Genomic DNA, 23,517 nt, shown 5'->3' with positions numbered 1-23,517 from the left:
TCGGCTACTCATCACCGTAGCCCCCAGAATCCTGTAGGAGATTCCCATACAGGTCCAGGTTCGTGCCTTAGAAACAGTTTTTATTGTGGTCAGCGTAGGACTTCTCTTGCAAACCGTGATACTTCTGAGCGTGAAAGCGGGGAGCTTTTAATGATGCCAGGTGGACAGGTGTAAACGAGGACAGGCCCAGACAAAGGAAGATGCTTATAAACCATTCTGGGCAACACGAGGAGCAAAGAAAGCCGCCCAGAGCTGGCTGAGGCCCCCCGTTTCTGGCTCTAGCCCTGCATCTCTGCTTCCTTCTCCATCCTACGGAAACCAAAAGGGCAGCACACGCACTCCTGTGGTTTTGTTCCATTTCTGCTTCTAAATGTTCTTACAGGCACATCAGAGTCACAGATTGTAAGGTTGGGATGGGGGAGTGTCAGCTGGCTCTGGAGCGTGAAGGGACGCACCCGTGGTCACCCAGCTGGGCCCCGCAGGCATTTGGGACAGAATCAAAAGCTGGCATGCTGGGCACCTGTTAAGGAACTCGGGAAACCACGCCCCCTCAAAATTGACTTCACCGGAGGGAGAAAGTAGAGCTAATCATGTGGACTGGTGAAATCTATGTAAGATTTATTTTTTCGTGCCTTTTATAGCTATCGGGTTATATGGTTTACAAGAACAGGGACTACTACTAATTAGTATGTATCAGGTTAAGCTCTTAATGAGCATGATCTCATTCAGTCCCTACAACTTTGGAAGTGAGTATTAATGTCTCTCTTTTAAAGAAAAACAGCAGCTCAGAATGGTTTTATGACCTCTCCAAGAGAGTACGTGATGGAGTTGGGATTTGGGATTTCAACTTAGGTTTGTCCAGCTCCAAGCCGGGTCTCCCAACCCGGTGTAACTCGGGTTACTTGTATACCCATCATGTGTGGCAAATTTAAAAGCACACCAAATGAGGTTTTATTTATTAAGCTAGCTGGTGGGCATATATGTATTCTTTAGTCTTCTCGAAGTATTCTATTATTATGGAATGTTGGCACATTCCATGCTACATTTTTTTTTTTTGGAACCACGTAAGAAAAACAAAAAAGGGAGGAACTAAAAATTTGGCATACCCAAGGGCGGACTGGTTGTCCACAGCAAGAGGCAGGCATGTCTGCTTCAGCACCTCGTGGCAGCCCAAGCCAGGGCAAACAGAGACAGCTTTGTCATATGCTCTACCCACCGTGGTTGCTAAGTCACTTACTGTTCATGACTCAGCATCGGTCCCTAAGGCATCATTTTCTCTGTCCAGGAGCACAGTCTTCTCAAAAACATACTTCTTAAGCAGGTAGTATTTTTATTATAAAGATCACAGATTCTTTGAGCCAGAAAGACCTGGGTTTGAATCTCTACAGTTCGTCCTGGATAGACTGGGTTTTCAGAAGACTCCATCTCTCTAGGCCTCTGTTTTCCTTCTTAAAATGGGCATATGCCCCACTGCAGCTTCCCTACAGGCTTGTTACGAGAATTCAGTGAAGGTTGAATAGAAAATGAGGGCAAAACACCCAGGACACTGCCTGACTCTACTTCCAATTTTGGTTCAGAAAATATGGCCACGCCCCCTCCAGCCTCCTCAGACCTCCCACCAAGGGCTCTGCACCTAAAGGAAACCTAAGAAGCTCCCATTCTCCATCCTCCTTCCCACTTTTGCCCCAGTCACAGGCATCAAGAAGGAAACGAATGACAAATGATCTCAAATTAGACAAATGTCAATGGTGAGCTTCTGGGTTTTTGTGTTTGAGAGAGAGCGCATGCGTGAGTGAGCAGGCTGGGGGCCAAGGGGCAGAGGGAGAAGGAGAGAGAATCTCAAGCAGACACCACACCCAGCACAGAGCCTGACGTGGGAATCGATCTCATGACCCTGGGATCACAACCCGAGTTGCAATCAAGAGTCAGATGCTAAACTGACTGTACTACCCAGGCGGCCCCCGCCCCCCGCCATCCGCAAAATTTCTTTTTTAAACAGCTTTTCCCCAAGTGTAATTTGCATACAGAAAATTCAGTGCACAACGATTTTCAGTAAATTCTAATCTTACACCATTTCCATCACCCTAAAAAGAGTCCTCACGCTCACTGGCAGTCATCCCCAAACCCGTTCCCAGGCAATGTTGAATCTGCTTTCTGTTTCTACAATGTCTGTCTCTGCTGGACACCTCCTCTAAGTGGAGCCATGGAATATGTGGCCTTTTGCATGTAGCTTCTTTCACTAAGCATGTTTTTAAGGCTGACCCACTTTAGAGCATGTATCATTCGTCTGTGTCTCCCTATTGCTGAGTAACAGCCCATTGTATGGATATACCACATCTTGTTTACCCACCCACCAGTTGGCGGGGGTCTGGGCTGCTTCATTTTCTTTTCAGAGCACAGAAACTAGAGAGTGGCAGATGCTCTGTTTGGGGTTGGAAGCCACACAGTTTCTGCCATGGGTGGTCCATAACAGACAGTATCCAAAATAGCTAGAACTGTATTCTTTCCACATTTCCAAGTGGCATGTGTCTGTGTTCCATGAGGCTTGGTAAGCCGGCGGCACCAACGGGCTAGAAACAAAATCCATCAGCCCACAAAAATGTTACCCTCATGACATTTCCCAAGGTTTGGAAAAAGAGCATCGTTTAGTGTCTAATCAACTATCCTCACTCTCTTGATTTCTAGACAAAGAAGATGAAGAAAACACATAGACCTCGCTAGAATGGACACTAGCTAGCTGGCACCTAAACCTGCAGGAGACCCGGACTGCCCTTCTCTACCTGTGCCCACACCCATGTACAATGAACAAAGTACCGAGGCCAATTTTTCAATTTCCATTAGAATTCAGTATTGCCAGGGCACCTGGATGGCTCAGTTGGTTAAGCATCTGCCTCCAGCTTAGGGCATGATCTCAGGGTCCTCAGCTCAGCAGGGAGTCTGTCCCTCCCTTTACCCACCTGCCCCCTCCCTACTCCTGTTCTCTCTCTCATGCACGCGCTCTCTCTCTCCTTCCTCTCAAATAAATAAATCTTAAAAAAAGAAGAAAAAGAATTCAGTATTGCCTTGACTCTTAATTCCCTTGGATTCTGATTTCTTTGCTCCCACTGGCTGGTATGAATCTGCACAGATGCTGTACGGGATGTTGGGCATGAAGGTTAGGAAAAACAGTTATTTTCTTTCAGCATTATTTCAGAGAAACCTCAGGCCTGGTTTACAAAGGCACAAACACTGGAACAATCTAATGCAAAGAAAGCTGCTTCGTAGGGAAGAAGGGACGGGGCGGGGGGTGAGGCACAGAGGGAGGGCTAGCCCAGATCAGACCGCAGAGTCAGAATTCCTAGGCGGTTCCCTTAGCCCAGGGCACCATACAGCTCACCCAGCTGACTCGGGACTGTGGATTCCAGAGCACTGTGCCTCCAGATGGGCCATCTACATAACCTACATTCACCACATAACTTCCCACCCCATTCCTGCAGCCCTTCTAGGTCCTGCTCATCAAAACAGTCAATGACTGTACCCACAGGGGACATGGGACAGATGAGGGGTGTGAGAGCCTACAGGGCCCCTTTTGGTAACAGAATCAGGTCCACACTGCCAAAGAGGTGATGTGGGTAGGAGGAAATGGAAACAATCCGCCTGCTGCTTTTCTTCTAATGGTCTGCTCTCTGGCTTAGAATAAAAGGGGAAGAAGCTCAGCATCTAGGTTTCTGGCCAAGCCAGGTCTGAGCTCATCAAGTCGGCAACCAACTTCATTCCTTCCTGGAGGCACCTGGAAGGCTCTTCCTGCCTCTGTCCCTCTAATCCTCAAGGTTGACAAAGACATAGTCTTTGCTCCTGTCATATTATCTATATGCCTCGTCTTCGGTCTAGATTTCCCACGGCCTCCCTTTCCTGTTTGGTGAATGCCTGATTTACCCTGTCAAACCCAGGGGAAACATCACTGCCTCCAGAAAGCCCCCAACTGCCCAGGCAAAGCCAGTCACTGCCTTTCTTTGGCCACCACTGCGTACATACCACTAGTACAGCTCTTTTACTAACTGAAATTAAACCTAATTTTGCATGACTGATATACTATGCCTGGTATACAGGATGTGCCCAGGAAATGTTTGCTGAATTAAAATAGGATATGCCTCACCCCCTAGACTTGCACTTCTCCATGACAGGAGGATGGGCTCAGGGCTAGGTGTTCTCAGAACTCCCAAGGATACAGGCCATCCTTCCTCACAGGACAGGTGTACAGATGGTCGAGACAGGTGGAGTGTGTCGGGGAGGGGTTGAAGGGACCTTGAAAATCACCCAGGCTGGGGTGAGGCCCAAGCTCACTTGACAATGGATAGGTCCAACCTTCTGGAACACAGAGGGGATGGGAAGACCTAGTCCAGGGGAAGTGCCCCAAACCAGTAGCGTCTGCATGGGGCTCATCTGGGCCTGCAGCCTCTACCCTGGAACAAAGGCTCTCTGTGGTCCTCTGGCAGGCAGGTTGGGGCAGGGCACGATCTGCTGCAATGTTTCAAAGACAGGTGCATACACCCTCCTGGGGTTCCAAACCCTGCTTTAGTCATTGAAAAAGGCAGACAAGTACCTGTGGGGCTTTCCAACCACTGATGTTTTTCATCAGAGGAGGAGCCTCGGGGCACTCAATCATCTTCAAAAGGAAAACAAAAAGCATTAAAACTACATTATTTCTTTAAACACAATAATGCTTTTCTAGTAATTAGGCAGGTGGTTAGAAGTGTAAACGGTGGGGAGAGACAGAAAATACCAGGCCTCTGAAACAGGCATGAGTAGCTTAGCCACAGCAGATCTTGTAGACCTCCCATGTGGGACTTAATCTCTCTGGGCCTTAGTTTCCTCATCTGTATGATGAGGATAATATGAATACTGGTCTCAAAAGGTTGCTGGGGCGGGGGGGGGACGGACACCTGGGTGGCTCAGCAGATGGGCGTCTGTCTGCCTTTGGCTCGGGGCGTGATCCTGGGTCCGGGCATCAAGTCCCACATTGGGCTCCCTAAGGGGAGCCTGGTTCTCTCTTTGCCTATGTCTCTCTCTCTCATGAATAAATTAATTAAAAAACAAACAAAAAAAACAAAAAAAAATTTTTAAAAGGTTGCTGAGGGGGGGATTAAATAAGATATAAAACACATACAGCCCTTAGGTGGCAGGCACTGAGCTAGGTTCTCCAAAAATGGCTCCTATCCTACAATTTAAACAGTATGCCAAGTGAGAGGGCTCTTGTAACCCTGAAATTGAATAAAGTGAATAAAGCCTATTTGAGTATAAAAGTCTCTATGTACTTTTCCTCTGTAAGTTCTGGGAGTTGACAAAACTCAGGGCCAGGCACCTTCCCACAAGACTGCACTAGTCCAGAACCAGTCTTACTATATCAAACACCATCATCACCCCCTACCCCAAAAAGTCAAGGTAAGAAGATCTAGAGGACTCTTTCTGCCATCTTTCCGTGCCACTGTAATGTGATTTCCCATGAACTCCACATTAACGTCCTGAAAGATGCTCCAAGAGCTTTAACAAGGCCGAAAAGAGAGGCAAACACCAGGCTCTTATTCAGCCGTGCTCCAAAGTTATCCTTCAGTTTCTATATGTGACAATGAAGCACAGTTACATCGGCAATTTGAAATCCCTGATGAACACAGAGCTGGGAAAATCGTTGTGAACCTCATGGGCAGGTTAAACAAGTATGGAGGGATCAGCCCCAGACTGGATATACAACTCAAAGATTAAGAAAAATGGCAGGATAATCTGCTCCTGTCCCACCAGTTTGGTTTCATTGTACGGACAACCTCAGCTGGCACCACGGACCATGACGATGCAAGGTGAAAACACACAGGAGGGAAAATCCTGGGATTCCTTTTCTCGGGATGTAATACATACTTGCAAATAAAATGCCTCAATGGATGAAAGACAACAACAAACCAACGAAAACAAAGAACACAGAACATCCAGGTGAAAAAGTGTCACAGAGCAGGGAGCGTGGTCATGTCTGACGATCACAGAGTCTGCATATTTTGCCCCCTCACCAAGGAAAAGAAGGTGGAGTCCTTGCGCTCCTCGAAGATAAAAGAGTAGAGGCGCCAAGAGAATCACTCCAAGTCGGGTGCTGGCATTCCAGGCCCTGGATGGATATCTACTCAGCTCAGACTTGGCAGGTCTGCCTCTTGGCCACCTATGTCGGGGAGGGACAAGCTGGAGAGAAGCTGTGTGGAGGGGGCTTCCAGGTGACAGAAGATGGAGCCCACACATTCCTGCCAGTTCTGTAGCGGATAATGCAGGGATGAGCAGACGAAAGTCTGCTAGGACCACCTTACGTGGGGACCACGAGGGCCCCGAGTCAGGGAGTGCCTGATATAAATGCTACCCACTGAGGGAGAGCCAGGATTGCTGGACAATGTCTCGAAAGACTACAAATGTCCTGGGAGCATCATGGGAGGAAGTCCATGGGCAGTGGGGCAGGCAGAGACTCCCGCTCGGGGACAGCAGCCATTCTGGCCACCTAAGAGGCCAGCAACATCACTAGCAGTAGCATTATGCTTGCTGTATCTGCCCCAGGCCTAGGGGCTCTGGCAAAGGGAGGGGGGTGGGCAGAGGTCATTAGGCCCCATCTCTCTTCAATCTCCTTCCTTTTTTCCTTCTATTTTTTTAAATCAATTTTTCTTTTGAAAGAGGGGAAAAGAGAGGAGAGAGAGAGAGAGAGAGTGCATGGGTGCATGCATGAGCTGGGAAGGGGCGGGGAAGAGAAATGCAAGGCTTGATCCAGGACCTTGAGATCATGACCTGAGCCGAGACAGAGTTGGATGCTTAACCGACTGAGCCACCCAGCTCCACCACCTTCAATCTTCTAAAGCCATTTGCTCTGGGGCATATGGGTGAAAAAGAGCTCTTTGAGCAGCATTTGAAAGTGAAGTTTAAAAACAAGACCAAAACTAAAAGGCAACCAACCTACAGAATGGGAGAATATATTTGCAAATGTCTAATCAGATAAAGGGCTAGCATTCAAAATCTATAAAGGACTGATCAAACTCAACACCCAAAAAAACAATCCAGTCAAGAAATGGGCAGAAGACATGAACAGACACTACTCCAGAGAAGACATACACATGGCCAAACAGACATAAAAAAAAATGCTCCACATCACTCGGCATCAGGGAAATACCAACCAAAACCACAACGAGATACCACCTCACACTAGTCAGAGTGACTAAAATTAACAACTCAGGAAACAACCAATGTTGGTGAGGATGTAGAGGAAGGAGAGCCCTTTTGCACTGCTGGTGGGAATGCAAGCTGGTGCAGCCACTCTGGAAAACAGTGTGGAGGTTGCTCAAAAACTTAAAAATAGAGCCACCCTATGACCCAGCAATTGCACCACTATGGTATATTTATTCAAAGGATACAAACATAGTGATTCGAAAGGGCACCTGCATCTCATGTAATAGCAGCAATGTCCACAGTAGCCAAACTATGGAAAGAGCCCAGATGTCCATTGACAGATGAATGGATAAAGAAGATATGTGGTGGATGTGTGTGTATGGTATATGTAAAAATTTTTGTATATGTGTGTATATATATGGCATACATACACACACACACACACACACACACACAATGGAATACTACTCAGCCATCAGAAAGAATGAAATCTTGCCATTTGCAATGATGTGGATGGAACTAGGGGGTATTATGTTAAGCAAAATAAGTCAGAGAAAAACAAATACCATATGATCTCACTCATATGTGGAATTTAAGAAACCAGACAGATGAACATAGGGGAAAGGAAGGAAAAATAAAGACAGAAACAGGGTGAACAAACCACAAGAGATTCTAATTGTAGGAAACAAACTGAGGGTTACTGGAGCGGAGGTGGGTGGGGGGATGGGGTAACTGGGTGATGGCCATGAAGGAGGGCACTTGATGTGATGAGCATTGGGTGCTACATGCAACTGATGAATCACTAAATTCTACCCCTGAAACTAATAATATGCTATGTGTTAATTAAATTGAATTTAAAGAAAAAAAAAAAAAAAACCGTTGTAAACATTAGCATAAAACTGTTCTAATCACTGACCACGACTGACGAGTTATGCATTCTGGCCAAGACATCAATCAGGAAGTGAGTCTCTACTCAGCAGGGAAGATGGGTGGGTTCAACAACATGGGGCAGGGTGGGAGGCCAGTTACTGAAACAGCATGAAGCCTCTTCACAGTTGTGCCCCATGATGGATACCTCACTGGTTCAGTGCCCCCTCCAGGGCCACATCCTAATCTTCTGTGCACAGAGACCCTTCAAGGCCACATCCTAACATGGATGAGGCTGGGGCTAAGCGGCTGCACGACATCCTCTGAGACAGTGTTCCAGCCAACAGAGTTCTAAATCGTTTCTGGTTTCTTTCACCTGTACGTGACACACCTCGATTTCATCCACCTGCTGTCCCAAAAGACACCACAAATACAAGTTCTGAAATCACAGAGGCCTGGGTTCAGCTCTGGCTCTGCTGCTCACTAGGTACAGGCTTTGAGGAGGTCACTCATAACCTCTTGAAGCCAAGCTTTTCTCCTCTGTAAACTCAAGCTATTATAAATTCCCACCTCAGTTGTGAATGCTGGAGCTGCTACACATAAAAACCTTTTTAAAAAGCACAGGTGGAAAAAAAATTAAAAAAATAAAAATAAAATAAAATAAAATAAAAAGCACAGGTTGGGGGAATCCCTGGGTGGCTCAGCGGTTTAGCGCCTGCCTTCGGCCCAGGGCATGACCCTGGATCAAATCTTCCTGGGATCAAATCCTGCATCAGGCTCCCTGCGTGGAGCCTGCTTCTCTCTCTCTCTCTCATTAAAAAAAAATAAAAAAATAAAGAGCGCAGGTGGTTTATTCAAAAGTATTTACTGGGATCCCTGGGTGGCGCAGCGGTTTGGCGCCTGCCTTTGGCCCAGGGCGCGATCCTGGAGACCCGGGATCGAATCCCACATCGGGCTCCCGGTGCATGGAGCCTGCTTCTCCCTCTGCCTATGTCTCTGCCTCTCTCTCTCTCTCTCTCTGTGTGACTATCATAAAAATTAAAAAAAAAATGTTAAAAAAAAAGTATTTACTGAAAAACCTATGCCTTAAGGTATAAAGAGTTGGGGGAGGGATGGCGCCTGGGTAGCTCAGTTTGTTAAATGTCTGCCTTCAGCTCAGATCATGATTCTGGGGTGCTGGGATCGAGCCCCACATTGGGCTCCCTGCTCAGTGGGGAGTCTGCTTCTCCCTCTGCCTGCCGCTCTCCCTGCTTGTGCTGTTAAACACATAGAATCTCAAAAAAAAAAAAAAGATGGGGTAGGTGTAGGGGAGCAAGGCAGAAGGCAAGAGAACGCTTAGATAGATGGCAGCGTGGCCAGGTGTCACCTCCAGGCCACATGGGGTGAAGCTGACCTACACAGAGTCCACATTCCCCAGAGTCCTTTGTGCTGAGCAGGACTCTGTGAAAGTCCCTACTGATGGCCTGCCAGGGGGCACAGGCCTGGGGCCTGACGACTTCCCAGAAACCCGAGGCGTGTGTGCCTGTCACCCACCAGCCAGCGCAGGAACTCCGCCAGAAGGAAATGATGCTCCTCAAATGGGAATTTGCACCTCCCTACCTATGTGTGGAAACACCACACCAACCCCCCCACCCCCCCACCCCAGCAATGTGCGTTCCATATGTCATTCAGCCTAGATCTCAGCTCCACAGTGGAGGGCCCCTCCCCAAGGGCAAAGGATTCCTCAAAGGACCTCCCCTCCCAGAGCGGGACTACCCAGCAACAGCCAAGGAAACCTCTGGAAGCGGTGTGTCCAGCCCCGACCTGGGACAGGCCCGGCACCTGAGAGGTCACCGCATTCAGACGTGACACGCCTACGAGGCACCAACGGTAGCCACCAGCCCCCAGTACCGTCCACACAGCCAGGAACACCAAGCTTTCGCCCCATAGCAGGGCAGCGGCGAGGAACGGGCCCCAGGCGGGCCGCACTGGCCCACTTACCTGTTCCGCTGGGCTGTTTCCTCCCTCACTGGCCCCCCGGCCCCCCTGACCACCTGAGTCGCTACTAATAGGCATCTTTTCAACAAGCAGCCTCGCTAGGGAAAGGTGGTGTCATGTGAGGCCCAAACTGCTTTACCTGTTCTGGGACAACTGGAGGCAGGTGCAGCCTAATGAGCCTGGGAGGATGCCGGGGCCTGTGGCAGCTCCTGAGCTGGCAGCTGCTGGTATTTACAAACAGGAGAGAGCGCAGAAGATTCCAGGGCGAGATGTTGCCTGAGGCGGCTGAGAATTCGGACCAGCCATCTCCAGACCAATACTTAATTGAATAGCAAACCACCAGCACACGCTAATGTGCTAATTAGCCACCCAATTGGAGTTAATTAAAAACTAATCAGGATGTCAAAACGTAGCCTCTCATTAATATATCACGTGTTTTCTTTCTTTTTATTTATTTATTTTTTTCTTTTTGAGCTAGAAGTGCTGCTTCTTCTAATAAAAGTAAGAGATAAGGATTCGGCATTTTTCCCTGGGAACTGTACAACTTAAATATGTGCTGTGGCTAAGCGTTCTCTCTCCCACAGATAAGGCCTGGCTTGATAATTAACTGAATTGCTAGCCGGGTGAATTGAATCAGCATTGTTTGATTAAGGTCTCCTCCAGAGCAGCAGCTCCATTTCCAGGACTCTCTCCCTCAGTCTCTCGCAGACATGGCCAGCATGGTTGAACCTACATTCCTGGAGTGATTCTTTAGGTGTCAGAAAGTTGGCATCCTCGAGTCTAGACAGGCCTCGAGCAGCCTTAAAACCAGGAAGAAAACAAAACCAGAAGAGCCCACCAGCACCCCTGGGCTTAACTGTATTAAAGGCATCAGTAAGGAACAGGTGGGCATTTCTAACGATGAAAAGGCAGCTTTATGACAAGTGTTCTGACTCACCTTCTGCAGACAGCCCCTGGATGTTTATTCCCTTAGCTGCCAGGAAATTCAAGCAGGCATCTATGTTTTCAATCTAGGAAAAGAAAAAAAAAACAACAACAACAACAACATACACTCAATCAATGTTCAGCCTTCTCCAGAGCCACCTTTTATCAGGAACAAAGGGCGATGTCAGAGAGAGGGTTCATTGTGCATTTGCTAAGGTTCCCAACGACGAAAAAGGACGTGTGAACGGCAGATGGATGGATGGATGGGTGCAGGTCAGGACTCTTTGTCTGTACTTGCACAGGAAAAAGTTACCTAATATCCCAACCACACAGCTCCAGAAGTCAAGGCCCTGGCTTGCTCATGGCTGCCAAAAATAACCAGAGTGGAATGAGAGAGCCTATGTGCACCACTGTCACTAGAACTATCCTGAAAATTTGAGCAGCTGCCAGAAAAATGGAGGTGGGGACGAAGGGGACAGTAGACCCACCTGACCACTGGCAGCTGGGAGAAATTTCCAGTACCAAGGAGACATGCCATCAAACGTGAGACAGCAAACGGGGGTTTCAGCAGGGCTCTGGGCCGCATTTTCTCACAAAATTCTCAGGAAGGCAGGCACTGCAGATGACGAGGGAGGGCTGTGGCCTCAACGAGCCCCTCTGCCCTTTTTGTTTTCTGTGACAACAAGGAACCCACCTGCCAGAGTCTGGGAGGCCTCCGGGCTTGCCAGGGCTGATGCCACGGCCAAGGGCAAGCAAATGTCCAGCCCTCGGGAAAGAACAATTAGGTCATTCCCAAAGGTCTGATTTGACTTCACTTGTCAGGACTAATGATTTTTTGGTCTACAGGAAGATGTTCAGGCTCGATTAATGTCAACGGTGACCATAAATAAAAGAAACTGCTTTTGACCTGGCACAAGGATCTTTGAAGTTCACACGGTTTGCATTTCACAGGGGAGACCCCCCTCCACCGCCCACCTGCCTTCCTAGGCTCTAGTCAGCATTCTTAGAAACTCAGACTGTGTTTAACCCTGAGACCACGCTCCGTCCCTCTCCCCAGGGGATATTCCGAAGAAGGCTACTTCCCAGCCACAGAGCAAAGCATCTACGGTGTGAGACCTCTAATTTGAGTCCAGTCTGGCTCCGAAGCAGGCTTCCCGAAATGCATGTCCTCCTCCCCCATGTCGGGCATTCGCCTTCCCTGCTCCCAGTCTTCAGACCTCCCAAACACGAAGTTAGGCTGTGGGACACCCGAATAAAACTGGTCTCCTATTATAAGACCCTCCTCCACGCTGAGCCTGAGGTTGCTCCATCCTTGCAGCTTTCAGCACAGGTTCCCGCCTCTCTCCCAGCCTCCAGCTCACCCTCAAAGATGGGCATCCGGGAGACGTCTCCCCCCATCTCTAGGAAAAGGGGCAAAATGCAATTTCCTGCAAACTATAGAAATGCTGATGTTACGAGTTATGCCTGCCACCATTGCAGAAAATAATTTCTTATAAAAAGGGAGGCAAGGGGCACCTGGGTGGCTCAGTGGTTGAGTATCTGCCTTTGTCCCAGGTCATGATCCCAGGTTCCCAGGATCAAGCTCCCCGCAGGAAGCCTGCTTCTCCCTCTGCCTGTGTCTCTGCCTCTCTCTCTCTCTAATAAATAAGTAAAATCTTAAAAAAAAAAGGGGGGGGGGGCAATCTTGTTTTGCTCCTCCCATCCCCACTTTTTTTTTTTTTTTTAAGATTTTACTTATTTATTCCTGAGAGACACAGAGAGGCAGAGACACAGGCAGAGGAAGAAGCAGGCGCCACACAGGGAGCCCGACATGGGACTCGATCCTGGGACTCCAGGATCACGCCCTGCACCGAAGGCAGGCTCCAAACCGCTGAGCCATCCAGGCTGCCCACAAGATTGCTTTTTAAGTCTTCCTTCCTTCCAAGCCAGAATGACTGACAGGGACAATCAGGTGCCACCAACATGGAAGGAAGGGGGAGGGGAAAGGAGGAAGAGAATGGCAGGAAGGGCCCCACACACACACTTCGTGGAAAGTGTTGCAAAGCAATCTGCTTACATTTGTAAGTAATCAAAATTACATCTCTAAACACTATTTCCCCCTGTTACAAAATCCCGCTTTGGAGAAAGAGAACTTTGAGTCCTGATTTCCTCTACTGTACACAACGGCAATGTACCCAAACCACACAAAAGCTTTGTTGCCTCCACAAAGAGGCACTGATACTTAAATCATGATAAAATTATAAAAATCTTCTACCCACCCCCCCTTTTTTTTTCTTTGAATAGTCCTATCCTGCTTCTTCAGTAGATCTTGCACATGGCTGATAAGGGAGGTTTCGGCAATTACATCCCCGTGGGAATTGAGATAAAAAGCTGACCGCCCGGAATCTGTTAATGTAAAATCAAAAATAGTACACTTGGTATCTATCCTGGCAAGCGTCATGGAGGTGTGCTGACGTGGGTAGGTTAAGTTTTTTTCAACAGTGCAGCAGAGGGACATGGATTAAAAAAGAAAAAAAAAAAGACATCCACCAACATATTTAAGAAAAGCTCTGCTTCTACTACAACATTGTAATTCTATAGAGATTCCTTCCAAGAAGCATAGTGCACATTCACTTGGCACATTCATGGGACATTCAATGCATATAGTATCATTTAAAGAACATGGTCATTTCTTCCTGCAAGGCCAGCCCTTGGTTCCTTTCAATTTGGTCATCTACTGGGTTTTCTTTTAATGTTAAATTCTATTAAAGGAATAATTATAAATAGGTTGCCTAGACTACTTCTTCCTCCTGTTGCTTTTTTAAATCCCTATCATTCTTTCAAAGAATTTCATAATTTAGATCAGTTCTCCACAGGGCAGGGAGGGTGGGAGAGAAGGGGTAATGATCTTGCCACCCCAGGGGACACCTGGCTGGTGACATTCTGTGTTATCACAATGTTGGGAGGGCGTGCTACTGGCATCTAGCAGCTAGAGAGGCCAAGGATGATGCTGAACATCCTATGATGCACAGGACTGCCCTCCCCCTGCCCCAATAACAACGAAAAATCCTACCCAAAAGGTCAATAGTGCCAAGGTTGAGAAACCTTCGATTCTTTTCACCAATCAATATAACTGTGGAGATGTCGGCTCTGTTCCAGGCACCGTGCTTGATTCTTCTGACCGTGCTGGTGCAGAGTCCTCCTTCCTGTCCAGGAGCCCACATTTATATAACCCTTCTCCTTAGGGTCCACAGAGCCAACTGACACGCACACCAATCCCCAGGCATTTCAGGGAGAATCAGAGCATTAAGCAAAGAAACATCAGGATATTCCTTCATTAAGTGAAGAGAGAAGGCCTAAGGGCACCAAGAATGCTTTCTCCTAAAGAGGAGATGAAACAGGGAGCAGTATCTGGATGGTCAGATTGCACTCCTGGAATATGTTAAAACCAAAAATAAGACCTTGGGTCATCATTTAAGAGACGATTCATAAGCCCATCAAGCGCCTTGAATTTTTTTCCTCTACTATGATTTCTCTGCTCACAGAAGGAGTTCAAAAAACATTCCTCAAGTCTCAAATCCACTCTTTAATAATGTTCCATTAAGGTTAAAAATCACTCCTGACAAGGCTGCTGAGACCCACGCTCTTTTCATCTGCACCCCGGGAAGAGAGCAGGGCTGGGAAGCAGAATAGGGTCAGATGTGGATTCCAACCTCCTGGCTTCACTTGGAATGAGATCAGAAGGGGAGAATGTTTCTTTGATCCAGCCTCTCTTGTGATCGAAATTCACCTTAAGGTTTTCTTCTAAGTACCATACAGGTGAACAATCAATCCGTCCCCCTGCACTGCTAAAACTGCCAACTGCCACCACGCCCGGTGAGGGGAATGGCCGGGCCCCCATTACAGCACAAGAGTGTCCTCATGTCCATCTTTAATGAGGCCCATGGCTCATGTGCTATCCAGACACACAGTGCGAGAGGCGGATCTGATTAAAGCTGGGAATGCAGAGTGATGGGAAAGGCTCTTAACCAGCAAAGTATGTAAATACGACCAAAGTTGTTCATTAACACATAGCAGCCAATATAAACTACTTTCCAAAATTAGCCGAAAAAAATCTGTGCAAAGCCTGACATTCCAGTGTTGCCGAGGGGTGGTGGGAGCTGTACTTTGAGCTGGGGGAGAAAGCTGTTCCAGTAGTTGCTGCCACAGAAATGGGTCCAAGAGCTTGGAGGGAGTTCTCGGAGTTTCAGCTGGGCGGGGTGGGGGGAAGCCCAGAGGTGGGACCACCATGTGGCATGGCTTGGGGTCCCTGGGAGCAGAACGGGGCTGCATGAAGGCATGGGTGGAGTAAGGGGACCAACCAAGATCAAGGCGCACTTCCGTCGTCTTCCCTTGGTTTGGGGCCACGTGTGGCTTCCACCGTGCACAGTCAGTGATGATCCAGGAGGAAAAGGCAACAGTGAAGGCTCTCTCCCAGTCTCAGCTGAGATCTCCATCCCAAAGTTGGATGGTTTCTCAACAATCTCTGAACTTGAGACTAGGAGGGCAACTTCCACCAACTGTGTGTGTTGTAGTCTTTGCTTCCCACATCCAAGAGCACATCTCCACCCCAGGACAACCAGAAAGCAAGGAAAATCAAAACAAACGCCAAACAACTGGAAAGAGAATGGGAGGGATGGGAGGCAAATGGAAAACTTCACATTTCAACCACGATTAAGGCTGGACTGGGTCGCATGATAAAGTAAAATATGCAAACCTCGGAAGAACGGCTGTATATCTCCTCTGTAGCTTAGAGACTGATCAAATACCATCTGTTGTGGCAGTTGTCATGGCAGCATTTTTCTCTGAATACCAGTGTAGCTGAGTGCAAAGCACACAAAAATGATTAATACAAATTAAGGCCACCTCTATGGGCGGTACCTGGGCCAAGGGGAAGATGGGGCTCCAGGCAAGCAGGTAAATGGGGTGCTAGTTTTCATGAGTTAAGACTTTCTCACCAAGTCCCTTGGAGATCTCCATCCCGGGAGGAAAGGCAAACAGTCGCTGCAGTAAAGTCAGGCACAGCTACAACCTTTTTTTTTTTTAAATGATACCTAAAGAGATACCTAAAGCCTCAGCAATGGTGGACCCAGACCCCGGACAAGGCTGACCAAGAACGTGCGAGTTCTGCGCACTGTAAAAGCACAGTGCAGCTTCTTCGTGAGCCTCATACATCAGTTCAAACAACTTCCATCCAGGAGTGTGACCCTCATGCCTGATACTGCTACTTGTCAACAAAAATCATCATTCATTCATTCTTTTACCCATTCCTTGACCCATATCAACTGAGCACCTGCTGGGTACACGGTGGTGTTTAATCCCTAACCTCACAGAAGGGGACAGTTTAACACTGGGGACTGGGCATAAGTCAATAATGCACAAGGGAGGACAGACAACATCTGTCAGGTACTAGTCCTGATCTAGCCAGGGGATTGCAGGAGGAGGGGGTTGGATAAATGTGGTTTTTTAAAAAAAGATTTTATTTATTTATTTATGAGAGACACAGAGAGAGAGGCAGAGACACAGGCAGAGGGAGAAGCAGGCTCCATGCAGGGAGCCTGATGTGGGACTTGATCCCAGGACCCCGGGGTCATGCCCTGAGCTGAAGGCAGACGCTCAACCGCTGAGCCACCCAGGCTTCCCCCCACCCCCCATTTTATTTTTTAAGGATGGATAAAAATTTCTTAAGGAAGAGAGAGCATGCTTGTTCAAAGAGGCAGGGCTTTTGGTTCACCTATTCACTGATATAGCCCCAGCTATGTACTCCTCACTGGACACTCAACATTTGTTGCCTGAAGGGGAATTTGAGCTGAGACCTAAGAGTTAGCTGGATACTGAAAGTGGGGAGAAAAAAGTACACCCAACCTAGTAAACCTAAAGCATAAAAGATTCCACGCAGGATGTAGCATACAACGTTCTGGCAACCAAGAGAGAGTCAAAAAGGTGGGAGGACAGCAGGCAGAGAAGACGTGCTAGGAGATAGGATGCTGAGCAAGAGCAGAGGGCTGGCCACACCAGGCCACATCCAAGAGCTCACAGCAGAGAAAAGGCAGCGGTCCTTCCAGCTCTTATGGAGGAACAGTACTACCTCCCCAACCATCACCAGGACGACCGTAGTCAGGCCAAACCCTTCCAAGCTGAAAGCTTGAGGACAGGCTATTTTGTGTCAGGGATGGCTCAAGAGGGGTCCTTGAAGTGGGGGCTTCAATGACCACTGGGCTGGGCATGGAGACAGGGAGGGATGGGAAGGGGAAGTCAGCATCGGTGGTCACATGCACTAGGAACATCTGCTTGCTAACCAACAGGCCTCCATGCCTTTCTTACTCCTTCCTCTGCCCCTTTCCAAAAATAAAAATAGAAAAGGGGGGGGGGGGGTCGGAGAGGAGGGGAAGAAGTCCAATCATGAAACCAAACCAAAAAGCAAAATGAACTCTGGAGAAATGCCCTCCTAAATGCCTGTCTCATCTGTGTTGTCTCTTTCCTCTGCGTTCCTAGGCCATGACCTGGTGCAGGATTTGTCCAGCTGACTATTTTTTTTGGACACCTCTATCAGTGTTGGAGTCCAGTATCATCTCATGATCCCATGGCTCATGGGCCACAGCGTGGTTCTGGAGACACAGTCCCATGGAACTAAGCTGGTGGGGCCTGGCCATCATCTTAGGATACTCCAGAAACAAGGGATGCCTGGGTGGCTCAGTGGTTGAACATCTGCCTTTCGCTCAGGTCATGATCCTGGAATCCCAGGATGGAGTCCTGCATCGGGCTCCCTGGAGGGAGGTTGCTTCTCCTCCCTCTGCCTATGTCTCTGCCTCTCTCTCTGTGTCTCTCATGAATAAATAAATAACATCTAAAAAAAAAAAAAAAACCCCACCCCAGAAGATACTCCAGAAACGAGGGAAATCTATATGGTGGCACATCAACTTCTCTTAGGTGGGGAGTTATTTAAGAGCATCTCTCCCTGTGAACCCTGTAAGTTGCTGCTTGCTTGGTTGATGCACGATGCCCTCCTAGCCCAGTAGCACAAGGGGTTCCAGACCCTCTGTCCCATCTTTGGCCCTTCAGCACATCAGCTTTAGCTTTCGTGGCAGCTGTGAAACAGAAAGCTGAAGAATGTAGAACTCAGGGGCTGCATGGGGCTTCGGTCCCTGTGTCTGTTTTCTCTTGCTGCTTCAACGCCTTGCCCCGCCTCTTCTTTTGATTTGGCAACTTTATCCACCTTATTGTATATGATATTTATAACTTCAGCTTTCCAAGATGTTGTCAAGTGTTCTAAAAAAAAAAAAAAACTTTATAGGAGTCTCTCTGCTGCTATAGCAATTGGGTAAGTCCATATGGATTAAAAAAAAAAAAAAAACTCTTGCTGGAGGAGAAAAAAAATTGAAAACAAGAATCTCAAATTCCTCCAGTGACTATCTTTTTCCACTTTGCTTCCAAATGCTTAGAATATTTCATTTCCCTATTATATTCTGACTTCTCAATTTTTCCCTCGAGACAAAGAGAAATCTGGAAAGAGAGGGGTAGCTAAAGTTCTAGAAATCAGTCCTTACTCTGGAGGCTCCCATAATGGACCCTTCACAGTTGAGCTCTGTGGAGTATCCCCTTTGAGAGAGGATGGGGAAGTTCTACTGTGGATCTGCAAGGTCAGAAAGGCCCAGCGGATGCCCCTGTGCGCATCCCTTCAGCATGCCGTCGCTAACATCATTTCCCCACTACAGTTTCAGAGTCATGCTGCCTAGCTTCCCAGTGCTCCCCACAAAGGGTCTGTTCCAAGTTGAGGCCTCCAAGTTAGGAGCTGGATACAAGTGCTACAGGGGAACAGATTAGGGCTAAGGAGTGGCATTCAGGGACAAACACAGGCTTTGGAGTCAGACAAATCCGGGTTCCAATCCTGATTCTGCCGTTGACTAAATTATGATCTGCATTAGGTTACCTCAGGGGCCTGACCTGTGGAACGGGCACTGCACCACCTATCACACAGGGTGGTGGTGGTCATTACGTGAGAGGATGCTTTATGTGTGGTGCTTCGCAAGTGCCCAATAACTGGCAGTGTTTGTTCCCGTGTTGCCATTTTTGACATGACGTCCCTGGGCTATACTTCTGAGGCCACGACATGCCCAAAGCTACGTCTGGAGTTGGCCCCTGGCAAAGAGTTTGACGAGCTTACCTGGGCCGCCTTGCATTTGCTCCTGGCTTTCCCCTCAAGCCCGGCTATCCAGGGCTCTGGGTGCTCTTCATCCCCTAACGTCGGGCCTATGTCTCAGCAGGCCCGCTCTTGAAGAGATGGCAGTACACTAAATCACACCAGGGCAGAAGGACCACTACTGGCTTCCCAAGGGTCACCTCTCCCACGGGTACCTATATTCTATCACAATTATTGGGCGACAGTTATCTGTCAAAAGAATATGGGCTCTGGACTCCTCTCCATTGGATTCTGGTTCCCACAGACTACCCATAAGACCCAAGCAAAATTAGTAACCGCTTCGAGCCTCCAATTCATCTGGAACATAGGGATGTGGATACCTATCTCAACAGAGATACTGAGGCATAGATGGGTTGACCTGGGTCAAGAGTCTGGAACTTCACGTGGCCAGAATTTTAAAAGACTCCTTCTTCATATAATTCCGTAAACCGCAGAATAAGAGCGATCACCGGCCTCTCCTGCAAGTGAGGGATCATGTTGGAGTTGTGAGACACTCTGAGGCTCGCTGCATTACACGACACTAGCATGGCCTCTCTATGAATGGGTTCCTTAGAGCTAGAATTAATTCACTTCAACTCTGCTAGAATCAGCACTTTCTGTCCCAAAAGATTTCTGGTCAAAATCTCTTTTACTTAGTTACATAAAAAAAAACCCGAAGAAAACAGACAGTTTCTTTTTTTTTTTTTTTTTTTTTTAAATTTATTTATTTATGATAGTCACAGAGAGAGAGAGAGAGGCAGAGACACAGGCAGAGGGAGGAGCAGGCTCCATGCACCGGGAGCCCGACATGGGATTCGATCCTGGGTCTCCAGGATCGCGCCCTGGGCCAAAGGCAGGCGCTAAACCACTGCGCCACCCAGGGATCCCCAGACAGTTTCTTAAGAAGGAGCAAGGGTCTTCTGCAGAAAACCCTGGCTTTTCCTACAGAGAAGGCTACTGACTCGGATGCCAACTTCAACAAGGAAGCCCTGCCTTCTGGACCACAAATGTGTGGCTGCCTCTTGAACCAACAGAGGAGAGCAGTGCCGTGGACACTTGCTAGAGAATTTCACCCAAGGAACTAACTACAACTTGGTAGCCCCAACCATTCTTTGATGAATAATGACCAATTACTCTCGTGCAGTCTTTCTCTGCTCTAGGGGAAGGGGAAAGCGAGGTGGGAAGCCAGCGTGGTCCTTCCTCACGCGGCACACAGCCTCTTACACAAAAGCAGACTTGAAGCAAGTATCTCCCCACTCGACACAGGTCACAAACGTGGTAAGGGTTAACTCACACCTCTCACTATTTTTAATCTAGTTCTTTTTTGCATCTTTGCCATATCTACATCCTTAAACCCATAAACCAACCACAAAGTCTTCAAAAGGCAGAACAGAAACATAATACGAAACAAACCAGCAGATCCTTCATATACTTCTTGAATGCAGCAAATCCTCAGTTTTGGAAATGCCACTAGAATAGATCATTTTACCTGCAAAGCAAGTACATGTAAACAAATAGGGAAACGGGATCGTTTGCAGACGAAGGGCAAGAGCCACACTTGTCCACCAGTGCGGGGGCCGGTTCCCTTGTACCAGCCTGTGAAGGCAGCTCTGCGGTGCAGCCAGTTCCCCGCGATCTGTAGCTAGGGTTCTTCTGGGTTGCTCGTGAGCAGTCAGTTGGTGGGTTTCGACCCTGCAACTCCAAGGATAGCCTGCACGCAAGTGCAAGACACACCCTGGCAGCACCACCAGCCAAGAAAGCAAAGCCAAGCACAGTGCCTTACTACTCAGTTCAGAATCCTGCAAGACTTTGCCCTCCCGCCAGTGAAGGCTGCGATGAAGGCATCTGCTCTGTCGTCCTGTGCCTGCATCTATCGCCCTGTAGTGCTCTTTTCTGCGGGAGATGTGATTCAAAACTTGCCCTTCCCTGTCCACTCCAAGTCCAGATGCTGCTAGCAATTAGTGGGTTATTATTATATATATATTATATATATATAATATTATATGCCAGGCACACTACTATATAGCACCTTTTGTATGTATACATTACCTCAATCTATTTCTTTTTTTTTTTTTTTAATTTTAAAAAGCTATTAGGTATGGCTACAGATGGAGCCTGAACTCTAGACTGCCCTGGTGATGATTAACACATAATTTGGGAGCTTTTGCAAGTGGTACACAAAATATACCAAGAACCTAGATTTGATTAATAGTTACAGATTCTAAAATTTGTGACCTAAGCAAAGTGCCACATGCCAGCCTACCAGAAATCATGTTATCCAAAATTACAAATGCTATGAATAATTAAAATAATTCTCAACTCTGTTCACTGCCATAGGCAGAATGTCAGAGACGCAAAGCCCACCGGAAGAAGAGAACAGACTAGACAAGGAAGGTCTCTATTACAGGATATCCTTGAGCTTTCCAAGGCTACAAGATATCTAATGCACCTGGGAAGAAACAGTGGACAATTTTTAACTTGTCATATAATGCTAATCTCTGTTACTATTTCTGTCCTTGTCAAGTATTCCATTGAACCGGATAGGATTGCAATTTTTGGAGGTAAAAGAAAAGGTTAAATATTGGGCCTTTCAAACAATTCTATCTATATTATTAGGAAAATACACTCCCCCTGAAGGTTAAAATTAAACTGTTGGGTGACTATAAAAATAGAGCACTTTAGAGCTAGTCATAAATAAAGTACCAGTACATCTGAAGCTCAGAATAAAATCTCCACAAGTCTCTCTGAAAGGAGTCGCACAAGACAGGGGGGTAAATATCAAGTCAAAAGAAACACGCCAGCTGCAGGCTAACCCTTAAAAGGCACTTTGCTTTAGAGCTTCTTCCGCTGCAGGATCCCCTTTGAGAAGCAGAACAGGGCCCGGGAAAGGCTTTAATTCCCATTTGATTTCTCTCAAAATCTCCCAGGAAAGGGAGCTAGTTACCCTTCACAACAGGGAAGGGAATCCAGGCTGCATGTCCTCCTCCTCTCGTCTTCCTCCTCCTTCAGAGGAAATGTGTGAGACAGAGGAGGTTTTTGCCACCAGCTTCCATCTTCTCCTGCAGATAAAGCTCATGTCAAAGTGTTGTCATCTGCATCGTGACTGGAGCCATTACTAAGAGGAGATTTTACCCTCCCAGAGAGAGGGATTAGGGATGGCACAGAACCAGAGGGGAAGCCTGTGGATTTCTCAGCTCCTTGGCTCTCCCAGGGTAAGGCCCTTGACTTCCCTAAGCTTCAGTTTTCCTTTCAGAGAAATAGGGATAATTATCCCTTTCCCAAAAGCCTTACAGAGTACCTTCCAAGAAACCGATACCTACATGTTTAGAAAACGTGAAACACTGGGATAAATTCTTTGGCAGACATTATTATTTCAGTTCATTTTCACCAGTAGGTGAGGTAAACACTATCACTGTTTTCCAAACGGGGAAATGGAGGCACAGGGTACTAAAGTGACCTCCGAAAACTGTAGTTACTAAATAAATGGTAGAGGTGGAATTGGAACAACTTAATGGAAAGAGGTTTAAAGCTGTGAAGCCCTCTACAAACATGGAAGTTAACCACCAAATGGCAAGAGCTTCACTATTGTTCTGGACCACTCTGTTTGGTCACCTCCCCTACCCTGGGGGCTTAGGCTGACCCTGTGACCATGTGACCAGGCAAATAATGGGTCCCTCCAAACCAAATCCCATCTTCCTATCAAAAGGACAAAGGGGGGATCCCTGGGTGGCGCAGGGGTTTGGCGCCTGCCTTTGGCCCAGGGCGCGATCCTGGAGACCCGGGATCGAATCCCACGTCGGGCTCCCGGTGCATGGAGCCTGCTTCTCGCTCTGCTTCTCTCTCTCTCTCTGTGACTCTCATGAATAAATAAATAAAATCTTTAAAAAAAAAAAAAAAGGACAAAGGGCACTTCATAGAGGAAGGAGCTGGCTTTTCCCACTTTCTCCTGTACATGTTTTGTGAGAGATATTTATGCCCTTTTCTAGTGTTTGAAATCTTCAGGAGCAGAAATGATTCATATAAACATTGATGGGCATTATTTTGAAGTCAAAATGCTCCCCCAACAAGGATCTTTCAAAGCCCCCTAGGCCAGTGCTTAGGATCCCTGAGGAAGTTCATGACAATCCTAAGAATACAATAGTTGGAGGATCACAAACCTCAAATGCGTGTAATGAATGAATAACAAAAGCTGCGTGTAAGACTAGAGGGAATGGTGAGGAATAGGACAAATGCAGCCCACACCCACCTCGAGGGGGCGGCTGCTGGCTGTTTTAGCCAATTGTGGCCTGAGGAGTGCCAACCCAGCACTAACAGATCATCAGGTCTTTTCTGAAAGAAAGGAAGGCAGAAAGGAAGAAAGAGAGAGTGAGGGAGAGAGGAAGAAGAAA

At 47.5% G+C, this 23,517-nt stretch overlaps 1 protein-coding gene across 6 annotated transcripts in view; it reads right to left on the bottom strand.

Moving 5' to 3' along the window:
• NAV2 (neuron navigator 2) overlaps window positions 1-23,517 on the bottom strand; it is a 722,151-nt gene that overhangs the window by 233,959 nt on the left and 464,675 nt on the right. For all 6 annotated transcript variants that reach the window (XM_049099111.1, XM_025459747.3, XM_025459751.3 and 3 more), the window contains exon 4: window positions 10,946-11,018. In XM_049099111.1, coding sequence (XP_048955068.1) covers window positions 10,946-11,018 — 73 coding nt within the window. The remainder of the gene's footprint in view (window positions 1-10,945; window positions 11,019-23,517) is intronic.

Source organism: Canis lupus, chromosome 21 (assembly GCF_003254725.2).
Source record: "Canis lupus dingo isolate Sandy chromosome 21, ASM325472v2, whole genome shotgun sequence".
Classification (NCBI taxonomy): domain Eukaryota; kingdom Metazoa; phylum Chordata; class Mammalia; order Carnivora; family Canidae; genus Canis; species Canis lupus.
The sequence above is the reverse complement of the archived record's forward strand: the minus strand, read 5'-3'. Positions and strand labels throughout refer to the sequence as shown.